The sequence below is a fragment of the Callithrix jacchus genome, chromosome 1 (genome assembly GCF_049354715.1).
Source record: "Callithrix jacchus isolate 240 chromosome 1, calJac240_pri, whole genome shotgun sequence".
Lineage (NCBI taxonomy): Eukaryota > Metazoa > Chordata > Mammalia > Primates > Cebidae > Callithrix > Callithrix jacchus.
The window spans coordinates 183,215,848-183,240,797 of record NC_133502.1 but is presented as its reverse complement, the minus strand read 5'-3'; the positions used below and the strand labels follow the sequence as shown (position 1 = coordinate 183,240,797).

At 57.0% G+C, this 24,950-nt stretch overlaps 1 protein-coding gene across 4 annotated transcripts in view; it reads right to left on the bottom strand.

Moving 5' to 3' along the window:
- COL5A1 (collagen type V alpha 1 chain) overlaps nucleotides 1–24,950 on the bottom strand; it is a 193,252-nt gene that overhangs the window by 135,522 nt on the left and 32,780 nt on the right. For all 4 annotated transcript variants that reach the window (XR_013527273.1, XM_035262258.3, XM_035262257.3 and 1 more), the window contains exons 2-4: nucleotides 8,669–8,836; nucleotides 2,723–2,936; nucleotides 1,538–1,700 (exon numbers count right to left, since the gene is read on the bottom strand). Coding sequence is in view for 3 of the 4 variants with exons in the window: in XM_035262258.3 (XP_035118149.2) it covers nucleotides 1,538–1,700; nucleotides 2,723–2,936; nucleotides 8,669–8,836 (545 nt within the window). In the remaining variant the exon portion in view is untranslated. The remainder of the gene's footprint in view (nucleotides 1–1,537; nucleotides 1,701–2,722; nucleotides 2,937–8,668; nucleotides 8,837–24,950) is intronic.

Sequence of the window (24,950 nt, the reverse complement as noted above, 5' to 3'; positions counted from 1 at the left end):
GGAGCTCACAGCAGCACTCCAGGATTTCGGGAGGAGGCGCTGCACTATCTTGTCCCATCTCTGCAGCCCCGGGAGGAGGAAATCCCAGAGCCGGGATGGCCCTTGGAGACCATCAAAGCCAGTGGCCTCCAAACAGGCTTTAGCCACAGAGCCCTGGGTGCAAACCAAATCTTCTACAAAACCCAACTTACATAAAAGAAAAAGAAGCTCAGTGGAGGGTCCTGGTGCCACCTAACCCGACCTGCAGGGGCAATGGTCACTGCAGTCACATGGGAGGTGCAGAGTTCAGGACCCTGTGCAGGTGGCCACCCCCAGTACCCAGCACCCAGGAGGCAGGGCCCTGGAACCTCTACAGACGCCAGTGACTCCAACCCTCTCACCCTGGGTAGCTGGAGATCATTGTCACCTGCAGAGGCTCTCACCCTGTTTCCCGGCAGTGGGACGCAGCATTCCCACACTCTCCCATGCAGGACCCTGAGTTATGAGGGGCTGAAGTGGGGGTCCCTGTGAGAAGCAGAAAAGTTCCTTTTTAAAAGTTTCCTTTCTTGTTAAAGAATAAGTGTGCTAATAACTTGTTAAGCCCTATCCTATATAGCAGTTAGACATGCCGTGCTTACAGTCACACTGTACATTCTATGTCCTTGTGCTTTAACCAAGATATCTGTGCTGGACGTGCTCACAGGCATGTTCCAGCTCTCCACTGCTTTTACCTGTTTGGAAAGTTTTAAGTTGTTAGCCAATCGGGGTTTAGTTTAGATTGAGTCTAGCTCCAGCCAATGGAGATCAGACACAGCAGTAAGGACAACCCCAAATATGTAAGGGATAAATGTGTCTGATTTCCTTTGTTCATTGTACTGACGTGGCAAGATGGTGACCAAGAGCACTCTTCCTGCATCCAGGAAGTGAAATTGCCTTGCTGAGAGATGCTTTGTCTCAGTGCTGATTTTTCTTTGCGGTACTGAGCACCTATTTCCAACAGTCCCCAAGCCCGCTCTGCTCAGGCTCCCTCTGAAGCATTCCCCAGGAGAGCAAGGCCCCTGGCTGGACACAGCCAGACTCTGGAGTGAGGCCAGCCTGAGTCAGGTCAGCACAGGTCTCCCTGATGCTTCCACCCAGTGGCCCAGCTCTGCCCCTCAAGCTCACCCTGAGGACGGCTGCCCTGTTTCAGGATGGGTCTCAGATACAGAGGACAGAAGTCTACACGTTTCCAGGAGCCTCAACACAAGGCTGGACAAAGACCCCCTCCGTTCCCAGCTAGCACCCAGGAGACTCATTACTGGGCCTTTGGGACAAGGGTGGTTACTCCCAACCCCACATGGCCTACAGGTGACAGCAGCTCTGGCCCTCCATTTCTGAAGGCCACAAACATCCCTTAGGACAGCAGCAGAGGCTCCTGACCAACAGAGACCACTGTGACCACGGTGAAACAACAGCTGGTCCCCACCCGAGGAGCCACCTCCAACGGCGGCCGAGGTGGCTCCATACGAGGGGTGCACTGGTGGGCACAGTGCGGGGCGTGGTCCGCCGTCCTGCTTACCTCGAACACCTCCTCGTCCAGGATCCGTGTGCCGAACACAATGATGCCATTGACGTCTATCACGGGGTGGTCGCTTCGGTCCAGGAATTTCGTGGTCTTCTTTCTACAGTCGAGGATCAAGGTGACATTTTTCTTGTGGACGCTGAGAGCAATTCTGTGCCACCTACAAAGATACAGACAGTGAAGACAGGGTTTGGATCGAAGATGCCAGTTCAGACGACGTTGCTACAAATCCCTGGGGACGCCGGAAGATGGCCCACTACCTGCACGGTCGTGGTGAGACTGAGCAGATCAAGGCCCGGCCTCTGGAATCAGACAAGTTAGGGCAACCCCACATGCCGTGACGTCTGACTCACACCCCCGAATCCTCGTTCCTCAGACAGGGACAGCTGTCTGAACCCTGTCAGCCCATCGGGAGCCCAAGTGAAAGGAGGAGTGTGGGGCGCAGGGCACGGCTCAGGAGCCAGGAGCGGGGTCCCGGCGGCACCGTCACAGCCTTCGGGGAAGTGCAGGGTGGCGGCCGTTGCATTTTGACGTTAGTATGAGGGCACTCATCATGTGTCCTCCGAACCCTGATGGCAAACTGCAGTCGGCCAGAGAAGACTGAGTGTGGACGGGAAACGGTGGGGTGAGCCGACCTGTCTGACTGTGCTAGTGAAGAATTCAGGATTCACGTACTGAAGGCCCTGAGAGATTGCCAGGCCCCACCCCACACGTGCCAGCCATGAAAGAGGCGACTGTCAGCCCCTAGTGTTGAGTTCTGCACCCAAGGGAGCGTGCCGGCACAACCTGCCTTTCCTCACGGCTCACGCCACTCCCAACACATCTGTGCCCTGGAAGGACACCTTGAACCCTTTCTGGAACAGGCTGGGTAAAACCACACAATTTCCTATGTCCCTTCTGTCACAAACAGCTGGAATTTGATGTACATTAGTGAACCTCACAAAGGGGAAATGGAGGACCAGGGAGGAGAAGTGACTCCCCAAAGCCACAGAAGATGAATCAAGACCAGAACCCAGTTTCAGGACCCCAAGCCCAGCACCCTCTCCTCTGCTGCAGCACCTCTGGGAGTCTCAGTACCGGCTGCTGCTGTCCCCCTACCGGGCCCCACATCTGGTCAGTGGCATGAGCTGGCCTGATTCCCCTCCAGCAGGAGGACAGGGTTCCCCAGCAGTACCCACTTACTTGCCATCCGACAGGTTGATGCCCCGGAAGAGGGGGTAGTCTTCTGGCCCAGGCTTCCCTGTGTGGTCCTCATAGAGGAAGACGGGAGAGCGGCCCATCTCCAGGCCAATCTGCTGGATGCCCTGCTCATTGTAGATGGAGACCAGGAAGGCCTGGCTGCCTTTCTTGGCTTTCACAGTGGTTAGGATGGAGAAGTCCTCGGGAAATGCAGATGCTGGAACAGAGCACACAGGTGAGAAGCCATGAGGGAGCCCCCCACCCACGCCCAGCCAAGGTCTCTGCAAATGAGCCAGCCCGGAGCCCTGGGAAGCTGTGCTGCCTGTGGTGGGGCACTGACATCTGCTGCACATCTGCCCCTTGATCAAACTGCTCCTGCAGCCCTTCCCTGCTCCCACTTGGCCAAGCCTGCCCCTTCAAGGCTCAGTGCAAATGCAAACTCCTCCATGAAACACAACTGGTCCTTCCAGCTGGGAGCCCTTATCACCTCATTCTCAGCTTCCACATCTCAACACCTCTGTGCATCGACCCTCAGGAGAACCTCCCAGGCTGTGAGCTGCTTTCGAGTGGAGGCTGCTTTTGAGGCATCTTTGTACCCTCCATGGTGTCTCACCACTCAGCATACAGGGAGGAAGGGAGGGAGGGAGACGATGGGAAGGAGGGAGGGAGACAGAGGGAGGGAGGGAGATGGAGGGAGGGAAGGAGACGAAGGGACGGAGGGAGTGTAACAGGGGGAGGAAGCAGAGAGAAGAAAGGAGAAGGGAAGCAGCAGCCTCCGATTGCCACTAGAACTGAACTGTGACGTTTCCCAGCTGATATGCAAAGCAGAGAAAGGGTGGAAATAAAAGAATTTCACCCTAATTTAAAATTAGAAAAAAATATCCCTAGTATGCTAACAGGAGGAATCACCCCTTACAACACCCTCTAGAAGCATTCTGAGGTCACTCAAAGGCAGACCCAGGCTGGCCCGGCCATGAGCACCCAAGCCCACTCCACACGCCTGCCCCGGTCCATGGGCAAGACCAGGAGCCTTGGCCCCTCTGCTCCATCAATGCTAGTGATGAAACCAGTGATGCTCTTCCCCTATGCCACCTGCCGTTCTGCCCACAGCCTGGGACTGATGAGGAGCCTGCAGCTAACTGACGCCACTGGGTCAGCCAGGAGTGCTCAGCCTTCTGGCTGGTTCTGAGAAGCCCACAGCCTTTCTGAGCCTCCAGTCTCTTTCTGCCATCCTGCTCCACCGCCCCCTGCACTATTTGCAATTCTTATTACCATTATTGCTGCTATTTTTGAGACAGAGTCTGGTTCTGTTTCCCAGGCTGGAGTGCAGCGGCACGATCTTGGCTCAAGCGATTCTCCTGCCTAAGGCTGTGGGGTCCTCAGAACCAGCCAGAAGGAGCGGCACCCCAGCAGGGTATCAACAGGCTCATGCCAAGGAAGTGGGGGACCTGCTGCTAAAGCTGCCCCACGAGCAGCACCACGACGGAGGGCTGGGGTCTGGTGGGTGGGCTTCAGCCACCGCGAACCCATTACCAGGCCCACCCCTTCTTTAGAAGTGGGGGCCAAAGGTTAACCAGGTGGCCCAGCCCGTGAGGCAGCAGAGCATGGATGTGTGGCCGCAGCGCCCGCACGGCGACTATCCATGAGCACCCTCTGCTGGCAGAATCGTGGCACAGCAGGCGGCAGCCTCGCCACCTCTGTGTCTGGTCACTGCAGCACAGCTGCAGGTGCCACGCTGGGAGGAAGGGGACCCAAAGGCCCCCTCGCCCCACAGCATCCTGAGACTTTCCAGGGGGAGAAGAACTGCCTGCCGCAGCCTCTGCATCCTCTGTAGGGCGCTGCAGGGAGAGCTCCCGCGGGCCTGCAAAACGAGAGGCCCCCACTCCGGGCAGACCCTCCAAGCCCCCTACAGGCCAACCCAGAGTCTGTGTGAGGGCTGGAGGCTGCAGCAGCTGCTCATCCTGCAGGTCGCGAACCCCTCACTAAGGCGCCGACACGGAGCAGGGCTGCCCAGCTGTGGTCAGGCACCCTGTGTTCACCAGCTCCAAGCCATGACTCAGCTGTTCCCACAGGAGGCTGGGCCCAGGAGGGCCTGGCCAAGGCCCCTGCCCCCAAAGCTGGGGACAGCCCATCACCAGGTAGGGGTGATGACAGGGACAGCCCATCACGAGGTGGGGGCGATGACAGTCAGTGTGGCCATCTGGGAAAGGCAGGTTCACAGAGGAACCGGCTCAGGACCCCCACGTCTAGACACACACCATCAGCTTTGTTTTTTGTTTGTTTGTGTGTGTGTGTGTGTGTGTGTGTATGTGTGTGTTTCGAGATAGAGTTTTGTTCTGTCACCCAGGCTAGAGTGCGGTGGTGAGACCTCAGCTCACTGCAACCTCCACCTCCCAGGTTCAAGCGATTCTACTGCCTCAACCTCCCAAGTAGCTGAGACCACAGGTGCATACCACCACCCCCAGCTAATTTATGTATTTTTAGTAGAGATGGGGTTTCACCATGTTGGCCAGGCTGGTCTCGAACTCCTGACCTCAGGTGATCCTCCTGCCTTGGCCTCCCAAAGTGCTGGGATTACAGGTGTGAGCCACCGCACCTGACCAGCCATCGGTTTTGCATCACCCCCCCACATGTGGGGATGTGGGAGGGGGACCCTGGAGATGATGGCCGTAGCTGGTCCCCGCTATGGAGAGGGAGTGGGACATGATGTGCCCACCCATGGTGGGGGCCCCAGATGGTAAGGCTGCCGGCAGGAGAACGGTGGTCCCACAGGGTCCCAGGGAGTACATGGTGGGGTCTCACCTGAAGCACTTGGGTCCCCGTCCACACCCAGGGCAGATAGCACAAGCACCACCTGATTCCACTCCCTCGCTCTCATTGCAAAGGGCCACCTGGCTCCCGTCCCCACCCCACCACCACCCTGCGCGCCGGAGTCATTCTTCCGTCTTAAAAGATCAAAGGATGAGTCGGGCAGGCTCATCTCCCCAGCACGAGCACCGCGGCCCCCGGACCCCCGGCTCCCGCAGCTCATTAAAATGCCGTTTCTCAAGTTTTGAAATCTCTATGGTAACAAATTTTCTCAGCTCAGATAAAACCCGAAAGGATAAATTATGTTTAACATTAATCTCTCTCCTGGCAAAATAACAATGGATTTATTGTCACTGTGAGATGGCCCATTCAAGTCCTGACGTGAGCTGGGACGCTGACACCTTATGATCTACGCTGTCCGGGCACTCTGGGAGGGGAGCCGGCTGTCAAACACTTCATATTTCATTCACTAAGGAAAGTCACAGCTGAGGGGTGGCTCGGGAGAGGCCTGATGACACCCTTAGAGCTTCTCATTTTTACTTCTGCTGAAGTCCAAAGGCACTAGAGCATTTTAGGTATACAGTAGGAGTGCAATAAATGCATTTGCATTGACACTGAGTCACACTGAGCCAACAGTTATGAAGCACACTGACTTCTCGCTGCAGTGGATCATGTCATCATAAACAGTGATCAGTTCCCTAATAAACACTGACAGGTGCCAGGCTCTAGGGTGACACAGTCCAGGGACAGATATGGTCTCTGACCTCAGAAAGTGATACTACCCCCCCACATAAACAGAAATCATCAAACCAGCTAATTAAATAATTGCAGGTGGGGCAAAGTAGCTCACACCTGTAATCCCAGCACTTTGGGAGGCCGAGGCAGGAGGATCACTTGAGGTCAGGAGTTAGAGACCAGCCTGGCCAACACGGTGAAACCCTGTCTCTGCCAAAAATATAAAAAAAATCAGGCAAGTATTTCTGTGTTAGGATTACAGCATACCTGTAATGCCAGCTACTCAGGGGCTGAGGCAGAAGAATCGCATGAACTTGGGAGGTGGAGGTTGCAGTGAGCTGAGATCATGCCACTGCACTCTAGCCTGGGTGACAGAACAAGACTCTGTCTCAATAATAATAACGATAATTGCAAATAGTGCAGGGGGCGGTGGGGCAGGGTGGCAGAAAGAGGCTGAAGGATAGGAAATGAATAGGGGGTGTGGCTAACTTTAGACAGGGGGCCAGGAACCTGGGGAGTGGGTGAGGTTCCAGCTGGGCCCTGGCAGCCGAGGAGGGGCCAGGCTGAGGGTAGCCCGGTGGGGACATCGAGGCATAGCAGGACATTCTGCCCAAAGGAGGCTGATTCCTGAGCCCGGGCCTGAGGTGCAGGAGAGCCACAGGGGAGGGCGGGGTGTCAGCCACGGGGCAGGGGACAGTGGTACCAGTGCCCCAGAATTGGGGACACAGGTAAGATTAAACACAGTGGCTGAAGGTCCTCTCAGGAGGCAGGAGCCCTCCCTTCACCAGTGTGCCGCTCGGTGTGTCTCACACCGGTCCTCGGCCATAGGCTTTCGAAGCCCTTCCCTAGACCAGCCCTCCCAGGCTCTCTGGGTCAAGAAATCTACACCTGGGCCTTGGGGCAGAAAAGGGTGTAACTTCCGGGCAAAGACTGGAGTGAGCATTCTGTGGAGGAGATGTTCTTCCGAAAGCTTGGGAGTGTTCCTCGGGAGGCCTCTTGGCTCTCTGCAACCTCCGCCTCCTGAGTTTAAACAATTCTCCTGCTTCAGCCTCCCAGATAGCTGGAATTGCAGGTGTTCACCACATAATACAAATAATACAATTATTTGTAAAAATAATAATAATACAAATTGCATTATTTGTTTTAAAAAAATACAATTTTTGTATTTTTAGTAGAGATGGGGTTTGGCTATGTTGGCCAGGCTGGTCTTGAACTCCTGACCTCAGGTGGTCCGCCTGCCTCAGCCTCACAAAGGCTGCAGTCCTTTTCGAGGAGAGGTTGTCTGTGCTGAGTTCCACACTCTCAAGGCTGTGGATACACAGCCCAGGGCCACTCTGGCACCCAAAGGTGGGCTGTCTGAGGGAAATTGGGCTGCCAAGCTCCCGGGCCACCTTGCCTTACCTCCACCGAGCTGCCAGGCAGCAACTTGGTGCCGCAGGTTATTTCTTGAAATAACTCGTTCTGAAAAACATTCTTAAAAAGAACTGCCCAGATTCTCTGAGAGACACCCTCTTCAAGGTCACGATGGATTGAAAGAGGGGCTGGCAATGGCTGGGAATGAGTGCGCAGACAGCTGGCTCATTCGAAGGCCACCCTGATTGTGGGTTCAATGCTGGGGTCACCTCCAGGTCCTCCAATAAGATACTGCACTGTGTCTTCTAATAATTACGGAGAGTCTCACGAAGTGAACTCACCTGCCCTCCACCCCTACCCTCTTCTTATCTGAATCAAAAAGAGGAGCTCATTTCAGTCCAGGCCAGGAGCACCCGACTAAGTTAGCAAGGAGACGAGGTTCTCCATCACCAGCTCATTTACTCATGTCCAGATAAGCCCAGAGGGTTTAATTAACTGACAGGTGCTGCCCCATGCCTGGGTGACAGGGACACTTGGATGCTGCATCTTAGAGCTACTGCTGCCTCCCGCTCTGGGTGTGTGATTAAAAGCAGAGACCCAGCACTCAGCAACTGATTCTCATTAAAAGCCTCTTGCGCTCTTGCTAAGAGTCACGACGTTTGATTCATGTGTCTCTTAATGTCACTGCCCTCAGTTAAACTTCTGTCTGGAAGCGCTTCCTTTCCCACGACCCCGAGGTTTCTCCCCACAGCAACCCCCAGGACCCATTAGACTCCTCCGGCGGGAGTCCCGGTGGCCCAGCTACCACCAGAGATGCACTGATAGAAAGTCAGGGGCACCGGGCCACTCCCTCCCCCGACCCACATCCAGCAGAGAAGGACAAGGTCCCACCATTGCAACTGCACTTTCACTGCTGTGAAGGGAAAAAGGGCTAGTGCGAGGGAGCGGCTTCCTGGAAAACCCAGCCTGTTTCTGCCACCACACGGGTTCTGCTGCTCCCAGGCCGGGGGGCCAATGGGACCCACCACCGGAACAGAAGTGTGCGGCTCTTACCAGGGTACAGCTGCTTGGTGGGCGCACTGAGCTGTGCGTCTTTGGTGACTCTGTAAGCGACGTCCGGGCTTTTGGAAGATCGCCGCATGGCACAAAAGCCTGTCGTCTTTGTTATTCCATCGGGCAAGTTGTGAAAATCTAGAACCTTCAGGAGATCTGCTGGCTGAGCTGAAAAGACAGAGGGGAGCGGGTTAGCCACGGAGGGGAAAGGAGCACCTGGGAGCACCAGAAGCTGGGATGATGGGAAAGCACCCTCACCCCCCACCGAGAATCCAGGCACTCAACAGAGCCCCAGGACCCAGAGCCGCATGCTGGGCGAGGCAGGGCACAGCACTGTGGAGGAGGGTCCCATCCTTGCCCCCACCAGCAGCCACACACCAGGGGCTGACCCAGGCTTTCCTGGCTCTGATGACAACCGCCTTCCTCATGTGCCCTCGTGGCTCCTGAGGCTGGCAGGGGCCACACACCTGGCCTCCCAGACACGGCTTTTCATTGGCCATGTAAGGAGGGCAGTCCAGGCAGATGCCAGCAGGACACAGAAACCCTTCAGCTGAGCTGGCCACCTTACAGGTGCTATGCAGGGACCTGGGAGAGCCAGTGGGTCACAACATCTGCTCTGCAGCCCTGAGAGCCTTCACCCCGCCTGAGGCCCCTCCAGAGGCCATAGGGATGTCACTGGCAGAGTTTATCCCCCTCATTATCCACCTGGACTGTCACCTTCCCGTGACCATTTACAGCTGGTGTGTAGTTTCCATTGGCCCTAAAGACCCCTGCCCACATCACCAGACATGCAGGGCCAGAACAAGGGAGGGGCAGCCCCTACATCCCTTCCAGAAGCTTCCTGACCCTTGATCCAGGGGCTTTCGCAGAAGGGCAGGGGAGAAGCTGATCTCTGGCCAGCTGACACCATGATAGTTACCAGGAAGCTCAGCGGTCACCCTCCAACACAAAAGACGGCCCCCATCTGCCAGAGCCTCCTTCTCCCTCACCACGAGGACCCCAGACCCGCAGCCACCGCAAGGTGTGAACCCAGGCACCCACCCTGAACAACGTCAGCATCATGGGGAAAGCACTGCTCCTATGACCAAAGCAGAGGCTCCTGGGAGTCCCGGCAGAGAACATAAACTCGAAGCTGGTGTGGCAGCAGCAGAGCAGTGTGTGCTGGGGTGGCCAGTGGGATGGAGGAACCCAGTAGCCAGCAACCGGTAGGTGTGGATGGGGCTAGCCCAGTAGGTATGGATGGGGCTAGCCCCTGCCCAGTAGGTGTGGATGGGGCTAGCCATGCCCCCTCTGCTGGCCAATCAGAGCATGACACCGCCCTGTCCCAGATGGTCAGCTCAGAGATGGACAGGAGACCAGCCAGGCCAGGGAAGCTCCGTCCTGACACTTTTTTCCTTTGGGAATGAGGAATCCTCCCTGCTCTGCTGGCTCCAAACACCAAACAGGAGCCTGGAGCATCTGGCAACTGTCTCCCGAGGGGGTGGAGAGTGCCTGCCTGAGGATGCAGAGAGAGACTCTGGCCACACTGTTTCGGTAGCTGGATCAAGCTGTGCCTGAATGAGGATCATCTATAGAAACCAGTGTATCCATCTTTATGTGAAAGCCAATTGGGGTTGGATCCCAGCATCTGCTATTAAACAGGACCCATCTCTGGGTGCAGCATCTGGCCCTCCTTAGCTATCAGTTCCCCGCTCCCTGGCCCTCCTCCCCAGGGAGGAATGATTACAAGCCTGAGATGAGTTCAAGAAGAAAGTCCCACCTTTTACACAAGGGCAGAAGGTTGGAGGTGAGATAGGATGGCCAACACAGGTTTCCTTTTTTGCCGGTGGCACCTGGAGCCTCAGCACTGCCCCAGGAGAAGGTGGCCAGGCTGCCAGAGACAACAGCATGGCCCAGCAGGCCCTCAGCAAGAGGAGCACACAGACGGAGGACTCTGCCTCCCCAGCACCCCGTCCCTCCAGGGCATTCAGTGTGGGCACTGTGCTTGGTGCACAAGCCACACGGAGATGCAGACAGGGCTCTATGCCACCCTCACCCAGGCCATGAGCAGCTAATGGTGCGGGGAAGACAGCAGCCTGAGCAGGACTCTGGAGGAAACCAGGGTGGCGGGAATCAAAGCCACACTTCAGGATCATGAAGTGCCTCCCATCCACAGTTCTCTGGAAGGTGCCACAGTATCTGCGTCCCAGGATCCTGCAGTCCCTGCCTCCAACAGTGTCATTTCTACAGCCTGGCTTTGCTGCAGTCCTCTGCCAATTACGTCGAGAGGCCAGAGACAGGGGGAAGCTGAGGATTTCCCACCACAGTTATAGAAGGGAGGGGTGGTACCAGGACCCAGAACGCCCTGCGTCTAGGCTGGCTTCTCATGGCCTCTCTGATTTCCTGGGTGGCTTTCGACTGCCAAGCCGGGCACAGCCCACCCAGCTCTTTCAGTCCCTCAGGCATACGTGGCACCTCCCATCTGGGCCCCACAAAGACGGCTTTGGTGGGCTTTTGCCTTTGACTTCAGAAGCAAGGCCAAGTGCAGGTGCCTGGTGAGGTGGCCCTGCACAGCCCCAGGCCTGGATGCAGCCTCTGGGAAGAGAGGACCGTGCCAGCTGCCGGCCCACCTGCTGAGACACAGCGCCGAGCCCTGGGCCATCCCTAAGACTCAATTCCAACATGGGCAGCAGCCAGGGCCGAGGAGCAGGGATCCCAGCCGGGGCTTCCTGGCCTCGCACCGTGACAAGCCCGTGATGCTCTTCCCAGACTCAGGCTTGCAAGCCTGTTTTCTCGATTGCTGAAGGCCAGAGCTGTTTTCCAGCAGGCTTGGTGGACATGTTTGCAGATCTCTGCTGCAACAAGTTAAGAGGCCAGCAGACCTTTCTCAGGCCCAACGCCACCCCTGCTGCCGGCCAGGGCCTTCCTGTGCCAGAATGGAGGAAATCATTAATTTTCTTTCTAAAAAGCAAAGGTGTGGCGAGGCTGGGAGAAGCTTTCCTTCCAGCCTCCATCAGGATGAAAACTCCACTTGGACACAGCACGAGCTTTGGGGACAGGTGGACGTGGGTTTGAGGCCAGTGTCACCCCCCACCAGAGGGTGGCCCCCAGTGGATCGAGGCCAGCGAGAGGAGCTTCAGCAGACAAGAGCCCCTGCTTCTGCCCTTTCCTCCTAGACAGCCAGGCAGGAGCCCAGCACCAGTGGTTCCCATCGGACCCACCGAGCGGCCCAGGTGCTCGGTGAAGGCGGAGGCAGCATCACCGTGTGGTCTCCACACCCATCCTGGCACTCACTCTTTAACAAAGGACCATGTGGATGTGCAGAGGTTCCTGAGACCGACATGTGACGCACAGAGGGCCAGCTCCAGAAGCTTCATGAAGCAAAAACTTTGCTGCTTCGGTGCAACCTTCGCCATGATGGGATCACCTATGCAGTCAGTCCCACAGAACAATAGGTGTCCCGCTGGGCCTCGGTCACCCAAGCCCCACCCCCGCCTCCCCTGGGCGCTGTCCTGTTCTGCAGTCTGGGGAGCTGAAAACTATATTTCCCAGGTGCCTTTGCACAAGGATGCAGGATGCAAATTAGATTCCACCAATCAGAAAGACCTGTGGAGTTGGACAGCAAGAGGCAGGTGGCAGCCTCCCATGCCCTCACACAGCCAGCAGGGCCATATGCCCACACAACATACGGAGGTGGGCCCCCACATGCCAGGGCATGGGGACCAGCTTCAGGGCACCGAGTGGCATTGGCACCAGCAACTTTCTGCAGTCTGGGTGGCAGCCTTGCTACGGTGGTGCAACCCCAAATGGGATAGTGGAGTGGGGCGTCCTGACCCCAGCATGCCAGGTCTCCTAGAGACACATCCACCTGACTCCCTACCTTCAATCCCTTTCCCCAAAGTGGCCTGCTCCCGCCCACTGTGTGCACTGAGACCAGGAGCCTCCCTGGAACCACCTATGTGGCATGGGCCCAGCACAAGGCTACTGGCATCAGAGTCTTCATGTCACAGGCGGCGTTTAACCCTGGCTCCTAGGGGTCAGGCATCCTGCACAGCCCCCCTCACCCAAGGAATACGTCTTCCCCATCCCTCAGTTGACCAGAGTTAGAGAAGTTGGCCTCTGCATCCCCTGCACTTTTATAAGTAGAAGTATTTGTCATTGGTGTCCCAGTGGCCCATTTTCATTAGAATGTAACGAGGTATCATGTCCCCAGCCAGACCTGTAAAGGAAGGGACACCAGCAAGGTCAGTTTTAAGGGAGAAGGGAGGTGACTGGAAAGAATTTGGTGGCTGGGCACAGTGGCTCACCGTGGAACCCCAGCACTCTGGGAGGCTGAGGCAGGCAGATGGCTTGAGCTCAGGAGGTTGAGACCAACCTGCACAACATTGCAAACCCGCCTCTACAAAAAATACAAGAATTAGCTGCGCTTCATGGTGTGCATCTGTGATCCCAGCTACTTGAGGGGCTGACGTGGGAGGTTCCTTTGAGCCTGGGTGGTGGAAGCTGCAGTAAGCCAAGATCGAGCCACTGTACTCCAGCTTGGGTAACAGAGCATAACCTAGTCTCGAGACAAAGAAAGACAAGAAGAAAGGAGAGAAGGACGAAGAAGAAGGAAGAGAATGAGGAGAAGGAGGAGGAAGAGGAGGAGAAGCAGAAGAAGGAGGAGGAGGAGAAGAGAGAGAAGAGGAAGAAGAAGAAGAAATGAAAGAGGAGGATGAGGGGAGGAGGAAGGAGGAGGAGAAGGAAGAGGAAGAGAAGGAGGAGAAGGAGGAGAAGAAGAAGGGGAGAAGGAAGAGGAGAATAAGGAGGAGGAGAAGGAAGAGAAGAAAGAGGAGGAAGAAGGAGGAGGAGGAAAGAGAAGGAGAAGAATGAAAAGGGGGAAGGAGAAGGAGAAGAACGAGAAGAAAGAAGAAGGATAATAATTTGGAAATGAGTTTGAGTTCTGAGTGATTGCCATGAAGCACAAAAGGCAGCACAAAGATCCTGATAAGAAATACAAGCAAGACTGTAGCACTGGCACATAGTAGGAGCTCAACACAGATGAAGAGGAGGAAGAGGAGGAGGAGGAGGAGGAGGATGGGTGGAAGGATGGATGGATGGATGGTGGATGGATGATGGATGGATGGATGGGTAGTGGATAGATGGTGAGTGGGTGGATGGATGGATGGATGGATGGTGGGTGGGTGAGTGGATGGATGGATGGATGAACAGATGGATGAATGGGTGGGTGAATGGATGGGTGGATGGTGGATGGATGGATGGGTGGGTGGGTGGATGGATGGACGAATGGATGTGTAGCAGATGGATGGATGGTGGATGGATGAATGGATAGATGATGGATGGAGAACTGGTTGAGTGAATAGGTGGATGGCTGGATGAGTGGGTGCATGGATGGGTGAGTGGATGGTTCCGTGGGTGGACAAACAAGTGGGTGAAAGGATGGATGAGTGGATGGATCAATCAGTGAATAAATGAGCAGGTGAATGGTGAAAATAAGGAGGTACAGGGCAATTTTACAATTACAACTGCCCCGCTAAGTAGTCAGCCTTTCCACCAGCCAATGACATGTCTCCACTAACCACCCTGGGATAACCTTCTCTGTCCCCAACAGGCATTTCCATGATGACCCATACAGTTCATCTTCTCTGCTCCTCTAGAGCTGACCCAGAATTACCACATTCCATGTCACTCTGGGGCCTGCTGCCCTCTCGTCAAACAGATGCAGGGCATGCAAGGACCACAGTGCTTACAACCCAAGGATCCCAGTGCTCGTCACCCAGGGGCCCCAGTGCTTGTCACCCAGTCACCCCAGTGCTCGTCACCCAAGGACCCCAGTGCTCATCACCCAGGGACCGCAGTGCTCATCACCCAGGGACCGTAGTGCTCGTCACCCAAGGACCCCAGTGCTCATTACCCAGGGGCCCCAGTGCTCGTCACCCAGTCACCCCAGTGCTGGTCACCCAGTTGCCCCAGTGCTCGTCACCCAGGAGCCCCAGTGCTCATCACCCAGGGACCACAGTGCTCATCACCCAGTCACCCCAGTGCTCATCACTCAGTCACCCTAGTGCTCGTCACCCAGGGGCCCCAGTGCTTGTCGCCCAGGGACCGCAGTGCTTGTCACCTAGAAACCTCGTCACCCAGGGACCCCAGTGCTGGTCACCTAGGAACCCCAGTGCTCATCACCCAGGGGCCCCAGTGCTCATCACCCAGTCACCCCAGTGCTCGTCACCCAGGGACCCCAGTGCTTGTCACCCAGGGACCCCAGTGCTCATCACCTAGGGACCTCGTCACCCAGGAACCCCAGTGCTCGTCACACAGGGGCCCCAGTGCTCATCACCCAGGGACCTCGTCACCCAGGGACCCCAGTGCTCGTCACCCAGGGACCCCAGTGCTCATCACACAGGGGCCCCAGTGCTCGTCACCCAGTCACCCCAGTGCTCGTCACCCAGTCACCCCAGTGCTCGTCACCCAGGGACCCCAGTGCTCGTCACACAGGGACCCCCGTGCTTGTCACCCAGGGACCGCAGTGCTCGTCACACAGGGGCCCCAGTGCTCATCACCCAGGGACCTCATCACCCAAGGACCCCAGTGCTCGTCACCAAGGGACTCCAGTGCTCATCACCCAGGGACTGCAGTGCTTGTCACCCGGGGACCCCAGTGCTCGTCACCCAGGGACGTGTGTCCAGGTGCTCCTGGCCTGGAGAAGCAGTGGACTGATGTGGCCCAGCACAAGGAACCAGAGATGAGGGACTGAAACCAAGCTGGTGGACAGGAGGATGGAACCCTGGGCTCCCCTAAGGCCTGAGGCTCACAGCCCTGCTGAGAAGGATAAATGTCAGCAGCCAGGTGCCCCAGACCCAGTGGGGCAGCATCACAGAGCCCAGCCCAGTAGTGCTGTCTTCCCTGGGACCAGGAGGGCTGCTGGACATTGCACAGGGCTCCAGCACCTACAGGAGCTGACAGAAGGAGACAGCTGCTTTTAGCGGGAACGTAAATGAGTTCCCGGCCATCTGCTGGTGCCCCGGCACTCCTCTGAGCACTCAGAAGCAAGGAAGGGGCAATTTCAGCCCAGGTGCAGCCTGCCCTGCTGGAGGGCACCTCTCAGGCTCAGCAGCCCCTGGAAGTGGAGCCCCTCATGAAAGGACGCTTCTCCGCCAGCAACAGAAACGCTGTGGAAGCTGGCCACTTTCAGGAAGGGAAGCAGGGCCTGGGGCCACTCCCTTGAGTGACACAGATGTGTCCTCGAAATGGAATCCGGAACCCGAGCCCAGGTGCTCCATGGCACTCATCCTGCCAGCCTCGGGGAAGGGAGACACTCAGGGGGTGCCCCGTCAAGTGCTAGCCTCAGTGCCTCACTCCCCAGTGGGGATGGGGGCTTCAGAACAAAAAAGAATCAGCCAGAAAAACCCACTGGGTGCCAGGGCCCCAGAGAAGGGGATGCAATGAGCTGCTACCAGGACACAAGCACCCACCCACAGGTAGGGTGGCCCTGATGGAAAGGGAGCACCAAAGGGCACAGGAACAGAGCCCTCACCTGCAGGGCAGGGTTAGGGCCTGCACAGGCGCCAGCATACACTGGGCACTCAGCCACGTTTGCTGAATGACTGAGTGAGCAGGCCCACAGCTTCTACACACAACAACCTGGGACAGGGTGTAAGAGGATGCAGAGAGACAGACTGGCCACACTGTTTGGGTAGCTGGATCAAGCTTTGCCTGAATGAGGATCATCTACAGAAACAAGTGTATCAACCTTTATGTTAACGCCAATTGGAGTCAGATCCCAACATTTGCTACTAAACAGGGCCCATCTCTGGGTTCAGTGTCTGGCCCTCCTTAGCCATCAGTTCTCTGCTCCCTGGCCCTCTTCCCCAAGGAGGAATGATTACAAGCCTGCAACAGGCTCAGGAGGAAAGCCCCACTTTTTTCACAAGGGCAGAAGGATGGAGGTGAGACAGGACGGCCAACGCAGGTTTACTCTCTGCTGGTTTTCAAGGACTCCTGCAGCCAGTGGCACCTGGAGCCTCAGCACTGCCCTGGGAGGAGGTGACCCCGACAACTCAGCCATTCTACTTTTCTAAATAAAAGCCCACCTCGCTCTGCCCTCGCCGGCTCCCAGCGGCCTTCACAGAGCAAGTGCAGGCTGTGAACAGAGGGGATGGTGCTGCCCCTGCGCGGGAAGGAGGCTGGGTCTGAGACCCTGGGATGGCACGCTCCTCGTGAGGCTGCTGGGGTCTGCACTGGGTCCTTTTCTCTAATTCCTTCCCCCCACACCCCCACAAACAAGCTCCTTATCTGTAAGTCCTGGCTCTGGGTTGGCTGCCTGTGAAGCCCAGGATGTCTGTCCCCGCCAGATGACGTGCCGGCCGTGGTCCTTCCTCGCAAAGGCTGGGCATCTGCCATCCATCAGAGCCTGCTCCTTTTTGCTGGCAAAGGCACAGGGGAGCTCCCCCAGCCCCAGAATCACAACACACCAGCAGCAGCAGATTCCACCTGGTCATTTGTGGTCACTCAGGGGGTGACTTTTCCTCAGGTCCCCAGTCTGGTGCCCCGTGAGCTGGAGCAGTGCCCACAGCTACTCCAGTCAAGGAGTGCCCCCTTGGCACTGATTCCTTGCCTGCCTGATCTCTGGGATTCCTGCACCCTTCCTGAGACACCCAGACTTTTCCCCGACCCCACCGGGAGCTGTGGGAGGATTCTAGGATCATCTTTATCTCCTTATCTCATTAGAAGGTTATTTCCAACTCTGTCCCTGGCATTGGGCAGGCTCCGTCGGTCCCGGGGTCTCTGGGGAAGTATGCTGGCCCAGCCCAGTCTCTCTGCCCCACATTCACCCACATAGTCCCTTCCATAGGCCCACTGTGGTGGCTGAAGGAAGCTGGAGCTCTCGGGCCACACAGGCACAGAGTGCTCTGCTCAGGAGGACCCAGCGTCCAGGCAGCATAGCTGGGGGAAGGCAAGGTGCTCGGCAGGGGCCCTGGTACCCAACAGAACGGTGCTGGGCTCCGTGGAGACCCAGTCCAGCCCCCAGCCCGAACACGGCGGCATTTCTGCCTGGCCCTTAAAGCACCATGGCCCGTCCTCCAGAGGTCACCGCCAGACACTCAGCGCCATTCCCAGACACTGAGCCCAGGGTGCGTCCTGCCAAATGTCTGTGGCCTGCTCAGCCAAGGGACCAGGATGGACTAGAGACAATGGCCTGGGGCTCAGGGGCTCAGGGGCTCAGGAGGCAGCTGAGGGGACAGACAATGGCAAGAGAAAGGGAGGGAGAGAGTTATCTGCAGAGAGACAGAGAGAGGGAGTGACAAAGAAAGAGAGGAAGAGAGAGGGAGCAAGGGGAGGTTTCTGCAGGCCCCAAAATCAATATCCTTATCTTTAAGAGAAAACCGGAGAGCCTCCAAATAACCCCAAGCTTGAAGTCTTCACAGTTCTCGGGCTAGAACTCTTAATTTTAGGGCCAGGAGCGGTGAACAGCATCCAGGCTAACAGCCTTCATTGGGAAAGAGGAATCGAGGCACGGGAAAGGCCAGCAAGGTCACTTGGCGGCTGGTGCTGCGCTGGGGGAGCCCCCTCAGCGTCTGGCCCACCCAGGCCCAAGCGCTGTTCCACGCTGGAGCCAGTGACAGCCTCCCAAAACCACAGGCACACGCTGGCCTCTTGGGACACAGCTGGCAGCCTCCCTTCCTGTCCCGCCCATGGCCCCACCACTGTCACGATATCACTGTGATGTGCATTCCCTGGACGGCACGAGTCTCCACGGTCTGTGAACTCTGGGAGGGCAGGGGCGCTGCACAGCCCAGCAGCCGCAGATGCTCACAGAAACTCTTCACGAAGCCATCAATTTGCTCTACGTGTGTAAATGGCCCTGTGGACCCAGGGACGGGCGGTGTCCCTCCTAGTTCCCTTCCTGTATTTCCTGGAAGCCAGAGAGCCACAGCTCTGAAAAACCAGGGCTGAGGTCTGAGCCATGGAGCCATGAGGAAGGGTCTGGCCCAGGGCTGAGGCCCCTCCAGCCCGGCGCCCCCGCAAGGCATGCGGCCTCATCAGTGAGGTCAACCCAGCAGGTCGAAAAACAAACAGAGGCACTCCGGAGGCTCCGACTAACATTCCTCCTCAATGACTAAACCAGGCAACAAAGGAAAGGGCCAGGGTGGAAAACGCGCAGAGGGCCTGGGGGCTGCAGGGCAGGCAGAGGACACCATCCTGGGAGGATGGCAGATGGCCTGGCCTCTCCCGCTGCCCCCGCAGGGCTGCAGTCCAGGGTAGACACCTGGAGACCTGAGCCCGAATTCCCAGCCTGTCCCCACGCTCACTGCCATACATCGCCAAAGCAGATTCCCTCACCCACCTAAAAGCTGCCATCAGCGTCCAGCTCCTCTGCCTGATGTCAAAACCCCCGCCCTCACCAATCCCTCCGGCCCTGCAGGATTTTTCCAGGAGACCCTGGCTCTTGCCGCGCCATGTCCTCACCAGTGTCACAGCCCTGCAGGACCCCATGACATGCATTAGAACAGCACCCCCTAGGGTTGTGCAGTGCACAGCCTCCCTCCACCCCAGCCCCCCGAGCCCCACCTCAAGGCCTTTTGCATGTCAGGACCTCACCGGGCATGGCCCAGCAGAGAGCAGTGATTGGGAACTGGCCAGGGCTGGTCAGGATGCCAGCTGCGTCCTCCACGGCGGGGACCCTGGTTGGTGTCCTCGGCTGTGGGTCATGGAGAAACAGGTAGGGGTGTGCCTGGCAGGGAGCTCAAACCTGGAAGGGGCCTGCTGTCCCCACCCCTCCACGCCACCAGCCTTTGCAAAATGTCTGATCACCTGCCAGTCTCATCTGTCGCCAGAGCCTTCAGGGCCAAGCTAAGTCCACATGCAGACAGCCGTGCACCGCCCCGCAGTGTTTCACAGGGTGAGGAAGTGGCCTGTAGCCAGGCTGGGAGACTCTGTGAACCTTTGCCCGGACGGCCGCCCCAAGTGGGCTCTGAGGTGCCCACAGGCCCTGCTCTTGTTCATGATCCCCAGTGCATCTTCCTTGCTAAAGAATGAAGAGCCCGTCCAAAGAGCCTCCGGGGGCTGTTGTCCCTGAAGGAGGCGGCATCACAGCTCTCACTGCATTGGTTATTATGAGATTCTCTGGGTACATGATCTGGCGCTTATCTGTGTCCAACACCAGACCGCCCTCCCCCCGGGCACAGGCCCGCCTGAACCGGCACCACCCCACTCTTGGGGTGGACTGGCTTGGACCCCAAATCCCCCGTGTACGAGCCCCATGGTCCTGGGCAAAGTGGGTTCCCTCCCGGAGACCCTGCGTCAGTATCCGTAAGAAGAACACGCTGCCGGAGGGGAGGGGAGTGGCTGGCAGGAGTCCTGTACCTGGCCTGGAGCGTATAGGCAACCTGAGCTCTGGCCACCAGAGACCAGCAGGGTCCTTCCCCAGTGCCCCCGACCAGCCCCACAGTGCGGGGAACACAGCCGGGAGGGACTTCGGGGTTGCAGGTTAGGGCCTCGGAGACTGTTCCTTCCATACAAGACAGAAGACAAGGAGGCCCAGAGAGAGAAAGGAACAAAAGACCATCAGGCGCCCACGCTGACAGCAGGGTATCGTTTTAAGGGTGTCAAGTAGTGAAGAGGGGGCTCCAAATGAACTGAGAATTGACGAGAACCGAAGACCTGAAAGTAATCTGGGATAACAGAGGGCAGAGACCTTGTGACTCCAACACAGAGCAGCTGAATGTGAGCCTGACCCAGCAAGCACTGAGATTCGCCCTGCACAGACCCAATACCTGCCCCAGCAGGGGGTAACAGCCACCAGCCTGATCCCCGTTCCCTCCTCCCAGACTCTGCCCTGGCAAAAAGCAGACACTTCAGGGGCCATCCAGTTCCAACGGCATTTAGCTCCAGCCCCGTCACCCACGGCAGAAGAGGCCTCTCCCATGGAGAGGCAGCAGTGGAAAAAGCAGCCGATTCCCGGTCCTCCCACATCCACTGTCTCAACCACACACCGCGGCTGGGTATTCACTCAAGGACGGACATGCAGACACATGGAGAGATGACAGAGGAACAGGGAGAAAGATGCTGGACTGAGAAAGAAGGATGGATACAGAGATAGGTGGCTCACTACAGGATGCAAAGGGGCGCTGGGGAATGGCCCTGTCCATGGACAGCTGCTTGAAGGATGGCTGCCCAGGGAGTGAAGAGGGAAGGGACATCACCACCCTGTCTGTGGATGGCTGCTTGAAGAGTGGCTGCACAGGGAGTGAAGAGGGAAGGGACGTCACCACCCTGAAGGTCCCGTCGATGAACTGGCCTGAACCCCCACCCTGCCCTGGGAGGCCCCACTTGCTTTCAGTCTTCCTTTCAGACCAGACATGAAGGAAGGTGATGTCCTGGGCTGTGTCTAATTCTCATAGCAACTCTGGGAGGAGGCCTGTCTGGAGTGACGGTGGCATGTACTATGCGGTCTAAACCAGCCATCTAAACCATCCCCAACCTTTCTGGCACCAGGGACCGGCTTTGTGGAAGATAATTTTTCCACGGACAGGCGGCAGGTCATGGTTTTGGGATGACACCGCTCCACCTCAGGTCATCGGGCAAGAGACGCTCATGAGGAGCATGGAACCTACATCCCGCGCACGCACGTGCCGCTCACAGGAGGGTTTGCGCTCCCGCAGACTCTAACTCTGCTGCGGATCTGATAGGAGGGGGAGCTCAGGCAGGAATGCTAGCTCACAACTGCTCACCTCCTGCTATGCAGCCCAACCCTACCAGGCTACAGACCAATACCCATCCAAGATTTAGGGGCCGGGGACCCCGGTCTGGACACTGCCAGCATCCCGAGTCCTCCTGGGGAGTGAGACGACTCAGAAAGGACCACAGAAGGGAACCCCTGCCCAGCCCCAGCCCCTGTACCAAGGTCCTGGGGCCTGTCCTGACCCCCAGGTCTGGGGGTTGGAGAACCTCATTGGGCATCCTGCCATTTTTCCTCTCCCAGAACAGAGTCTCTCCTTCCTTCCTGGCCCGAAGGTCCAGAGCCCTGAGAAGCTGCTGATAGACAACATCAGAGTGGGGAGATTTTATGGTGAAATTTCAGCTGGGGGCGGGGGTGGTCACTCTGCTGAGGAATGCATGTTGCTATGGAAAGGGCCGCAGTCGGGAGGCACGCCTCCCTGCCCACCACACTCAAAGGTGGGAACAGTCTGAAACTCATTCCACAGGCCGTGACAACCCACCTCCCACTGCCACCGAGGCTGGCCTGAGGTCTGGACACCGGGCACCTCTGCAGCACCCTGCATCTGGTGGCCAGACACTAGCCGGGTGCCCCATGTAAGGCTCAGCACACCCCTCATCTGCAGGCACTGACTGCCCAGCCCATGACACCTCCGGATGAAAAGACTGCCCTTGATGCTCACACGCTGTTACTTGAAACTAAGTCATGCAGAAGAGAGGACTCAACAGGGGTGCAGGTGGATGTGGGCAGGCGCATGAAAGGGATTCCTGTAGGGGGTGTGGCCAACCTAAAGATGGAGAGAGAGACACAATCGCAGAGGGAACTGACAGCAGCGACGCATAGTGTGCGGCCACACAAGGCATGTCCCTGGTGCACATAACCCACCCAGCCAGCCGGGCTGCTCACACGGGACAGCAGGGGGATGTCCCAGGCAAGGGTAGAGCCCATCCACACCGAAGAGGCCTGGATCCCACCGTTCCAATGGCCATGGGGGCTGCAGAGCAGACCTAAGACCCTAATCGAGGCCTGGGAGGAAACATCACCAGCCAAGCGACAGCCCGCCCCAATACACACGGGGTGTGTCCAGCTTCCCGCTGCACCTGCTGGGCACCCTCCTCCTTGTACTGGTCATCGCTGCTCTCCATCTGTCTTTACTCATAGATGTGCTCCTGTAATTTCTCAAAGGATTACAAATAGAGCACAGCAGAACTTCACCAGAGATACCAGGTTGCCGCCACCTGCCATGATGGCTCACTGCAGTGCCAGCGGGCTGGGCTCCGCACACACGGCATGGCCAGCAGGAGCCTCTCGCTATGGGGGCAGGACCTGTGAGCTTGAGGAGGAACCAGATGATTAATCCTGGTTTCCACAAAGGTAATGTATCCCCCTGTGCTGGAGGAAAGGAGGGAGGATGACGCCGGGATCCAGGGCCCACCTTGCCGGGGGGCTGTGTCTACACAGGAATGTTTCACCTGGTCACCCAGCTCCCAGGAGGACCCAGAGCCTGGGCAGCTGCCACTGGATACACGTCTTTTTTCTCTGCACCTGGGCTTTGCCCAGTCCTGGCACCCAGGAAGGGCTGGCAAAGCTGAGTCAGGATGGACGGCATGAGTCAACTGCAGAACTGCACCAGCTTCAAACCAGTCTCTTGTGGCCCAACTGCCCCCAAAGACATGTTGAGATGGGCAGGCAGTGCCAGTCTCCGAGCCCTTCCCGGCTGCTATAGGGGCTGCATTCACTCCAGGAAGATGCCAAGTGAGTGTTGAAGGTCCACCCCATTCCTCTTCTGTGTCGGGGGGGACGAAGTCTCATTCTGTCACCCAGGCTGGAGTGCAGTGGCACGATCTCAGCTCAATGCAACCTCTGCTCCCAGGTTCAAGTAATTCTCCTGCCTCAGCCTCCTGAGTAGCTGGGATTACAGGCACGCACCACCATGCCAGGCTAATTTTTGTATTTTTTTGTTTTCAGTGGAGACTGGATTTCACCATGTTGGCCAGGCTGGTCTCGAACTCCTGATCTCAAGTGATCCTCCCATCTTGGCCTCCCAAAGTGCTGGGATTACAGGCGTGAGCCACTGCACCCAGCCCCACACCATTTCTGAACTCACTCTCCTATCATTTCAGAGTCAGGGCTAAAAGCCTGGCTCCCCAGACCTAAGCATTCCCACACAGCCTCTCGCTACCAGATGCACTGGATGCCACTCGTGCAGACAGATTTCAGGACTCAGAAGGCAGTGAGAAACCTCTCCCACTGTCCCAAAATGCTCAGTGGAACCCACCACAGGTTTTGCACCTGAGAACCAAGGTCAGCTCCACCACCCCGAGCCTTTTTCCCCGCAGTAAAGAAGGTGTAACACCAGGGCCTGCCTTCCCCGCAGAAGCCATGACTGGTAGCTGAGACCTGGAGTGATAATAAGGCTGGACTTTCACGCCTTCCCACCCTCAAGAGTTACTCTGAATATTCAAGTTACATCCAGCAGAGACACCTCTCCTTCATGAAGCTCCAGGAAGGTGAGAGGTCCAGCCGTCAATCACGTGGGATGGACCTACGCTTCCTGGTGTCCCTGCCTCCTCTGTGTCACCCCTGCAAACCACAGCCAGCACAGGACTGGCAGCAGGTGCCCCCAGGACTTTCTGTTCCCCAGACTGTGAGCTCCTTGACGGAAAGGACAAGTCTTGCCCTTAATCCACAGTGGTGAAGAGAGCTTAGCTCAGAGCAGATGCTTGGCATGGTGCTCACAGGAAAGAAGAAGGAAGGAGGAAGCCAGCCAATGAGAAAGCAGAGGAACAAATAACCAACAGAGCCAATCAACAGATGATCAAACCAACCGATGAACAAATGCAGGAATGACCCAACCAAGGGACACGTGAACAAACCAACCAAGGGACACGCGAACAAGCCAACCAAGGGACACGCGAACAAACCAACCAAGGGACACGCGAACAAGCCAACCAAGGGACATGCGAACAAACCAACCATGGGACGTGCGAACAAACCAAGTGAACAGATGAGGCACTACCCACCAGCAAGTAAAGGAAAGGCCAAATCAACCGGCCAAGCAATGAGCACTCGGAGGAACTGTGCATTCGTGGACCCACGGTGAGTGCCAGCAGAAGGAGAAGCCTCTCAGGAGCAGCAGTTCTGCCGGATCCCAATGAGGATGTGCACATGCATTGAGCCCGCATGTCCCCCTTTAGGGCTGAATCCCACAGAAAGGCTTGCACTGTGCCAGGATGGCCAAGGCTCGCTCACAGCAGCAAAGAACTGAAAGCAAGGCAAATGCCCAAAAATTGGGAACGAGTTAGATCAATTGCATGTGCCAAATATGCTGCAGAGGCCAGACGGGAAGGGTTCATGCAGATGGCCTGAGATGGAGAAATGGCTCAACATGTCCTCAAGCCATGGAAATGCTTATAAAGCACGATCCCTTTCATGTTAAAATAAGTAAAAGGCAGCGATGTCATCTGATAACACAGCCTTGAAACACACACACCAATAAGTCCAGAACAATACCCATCAAAAAGTTGAGGGGTTACTTCTGGAAAGGGGCTGAGGTTTGGTAGGGCAGTGAAGGAGAAGGTCTGA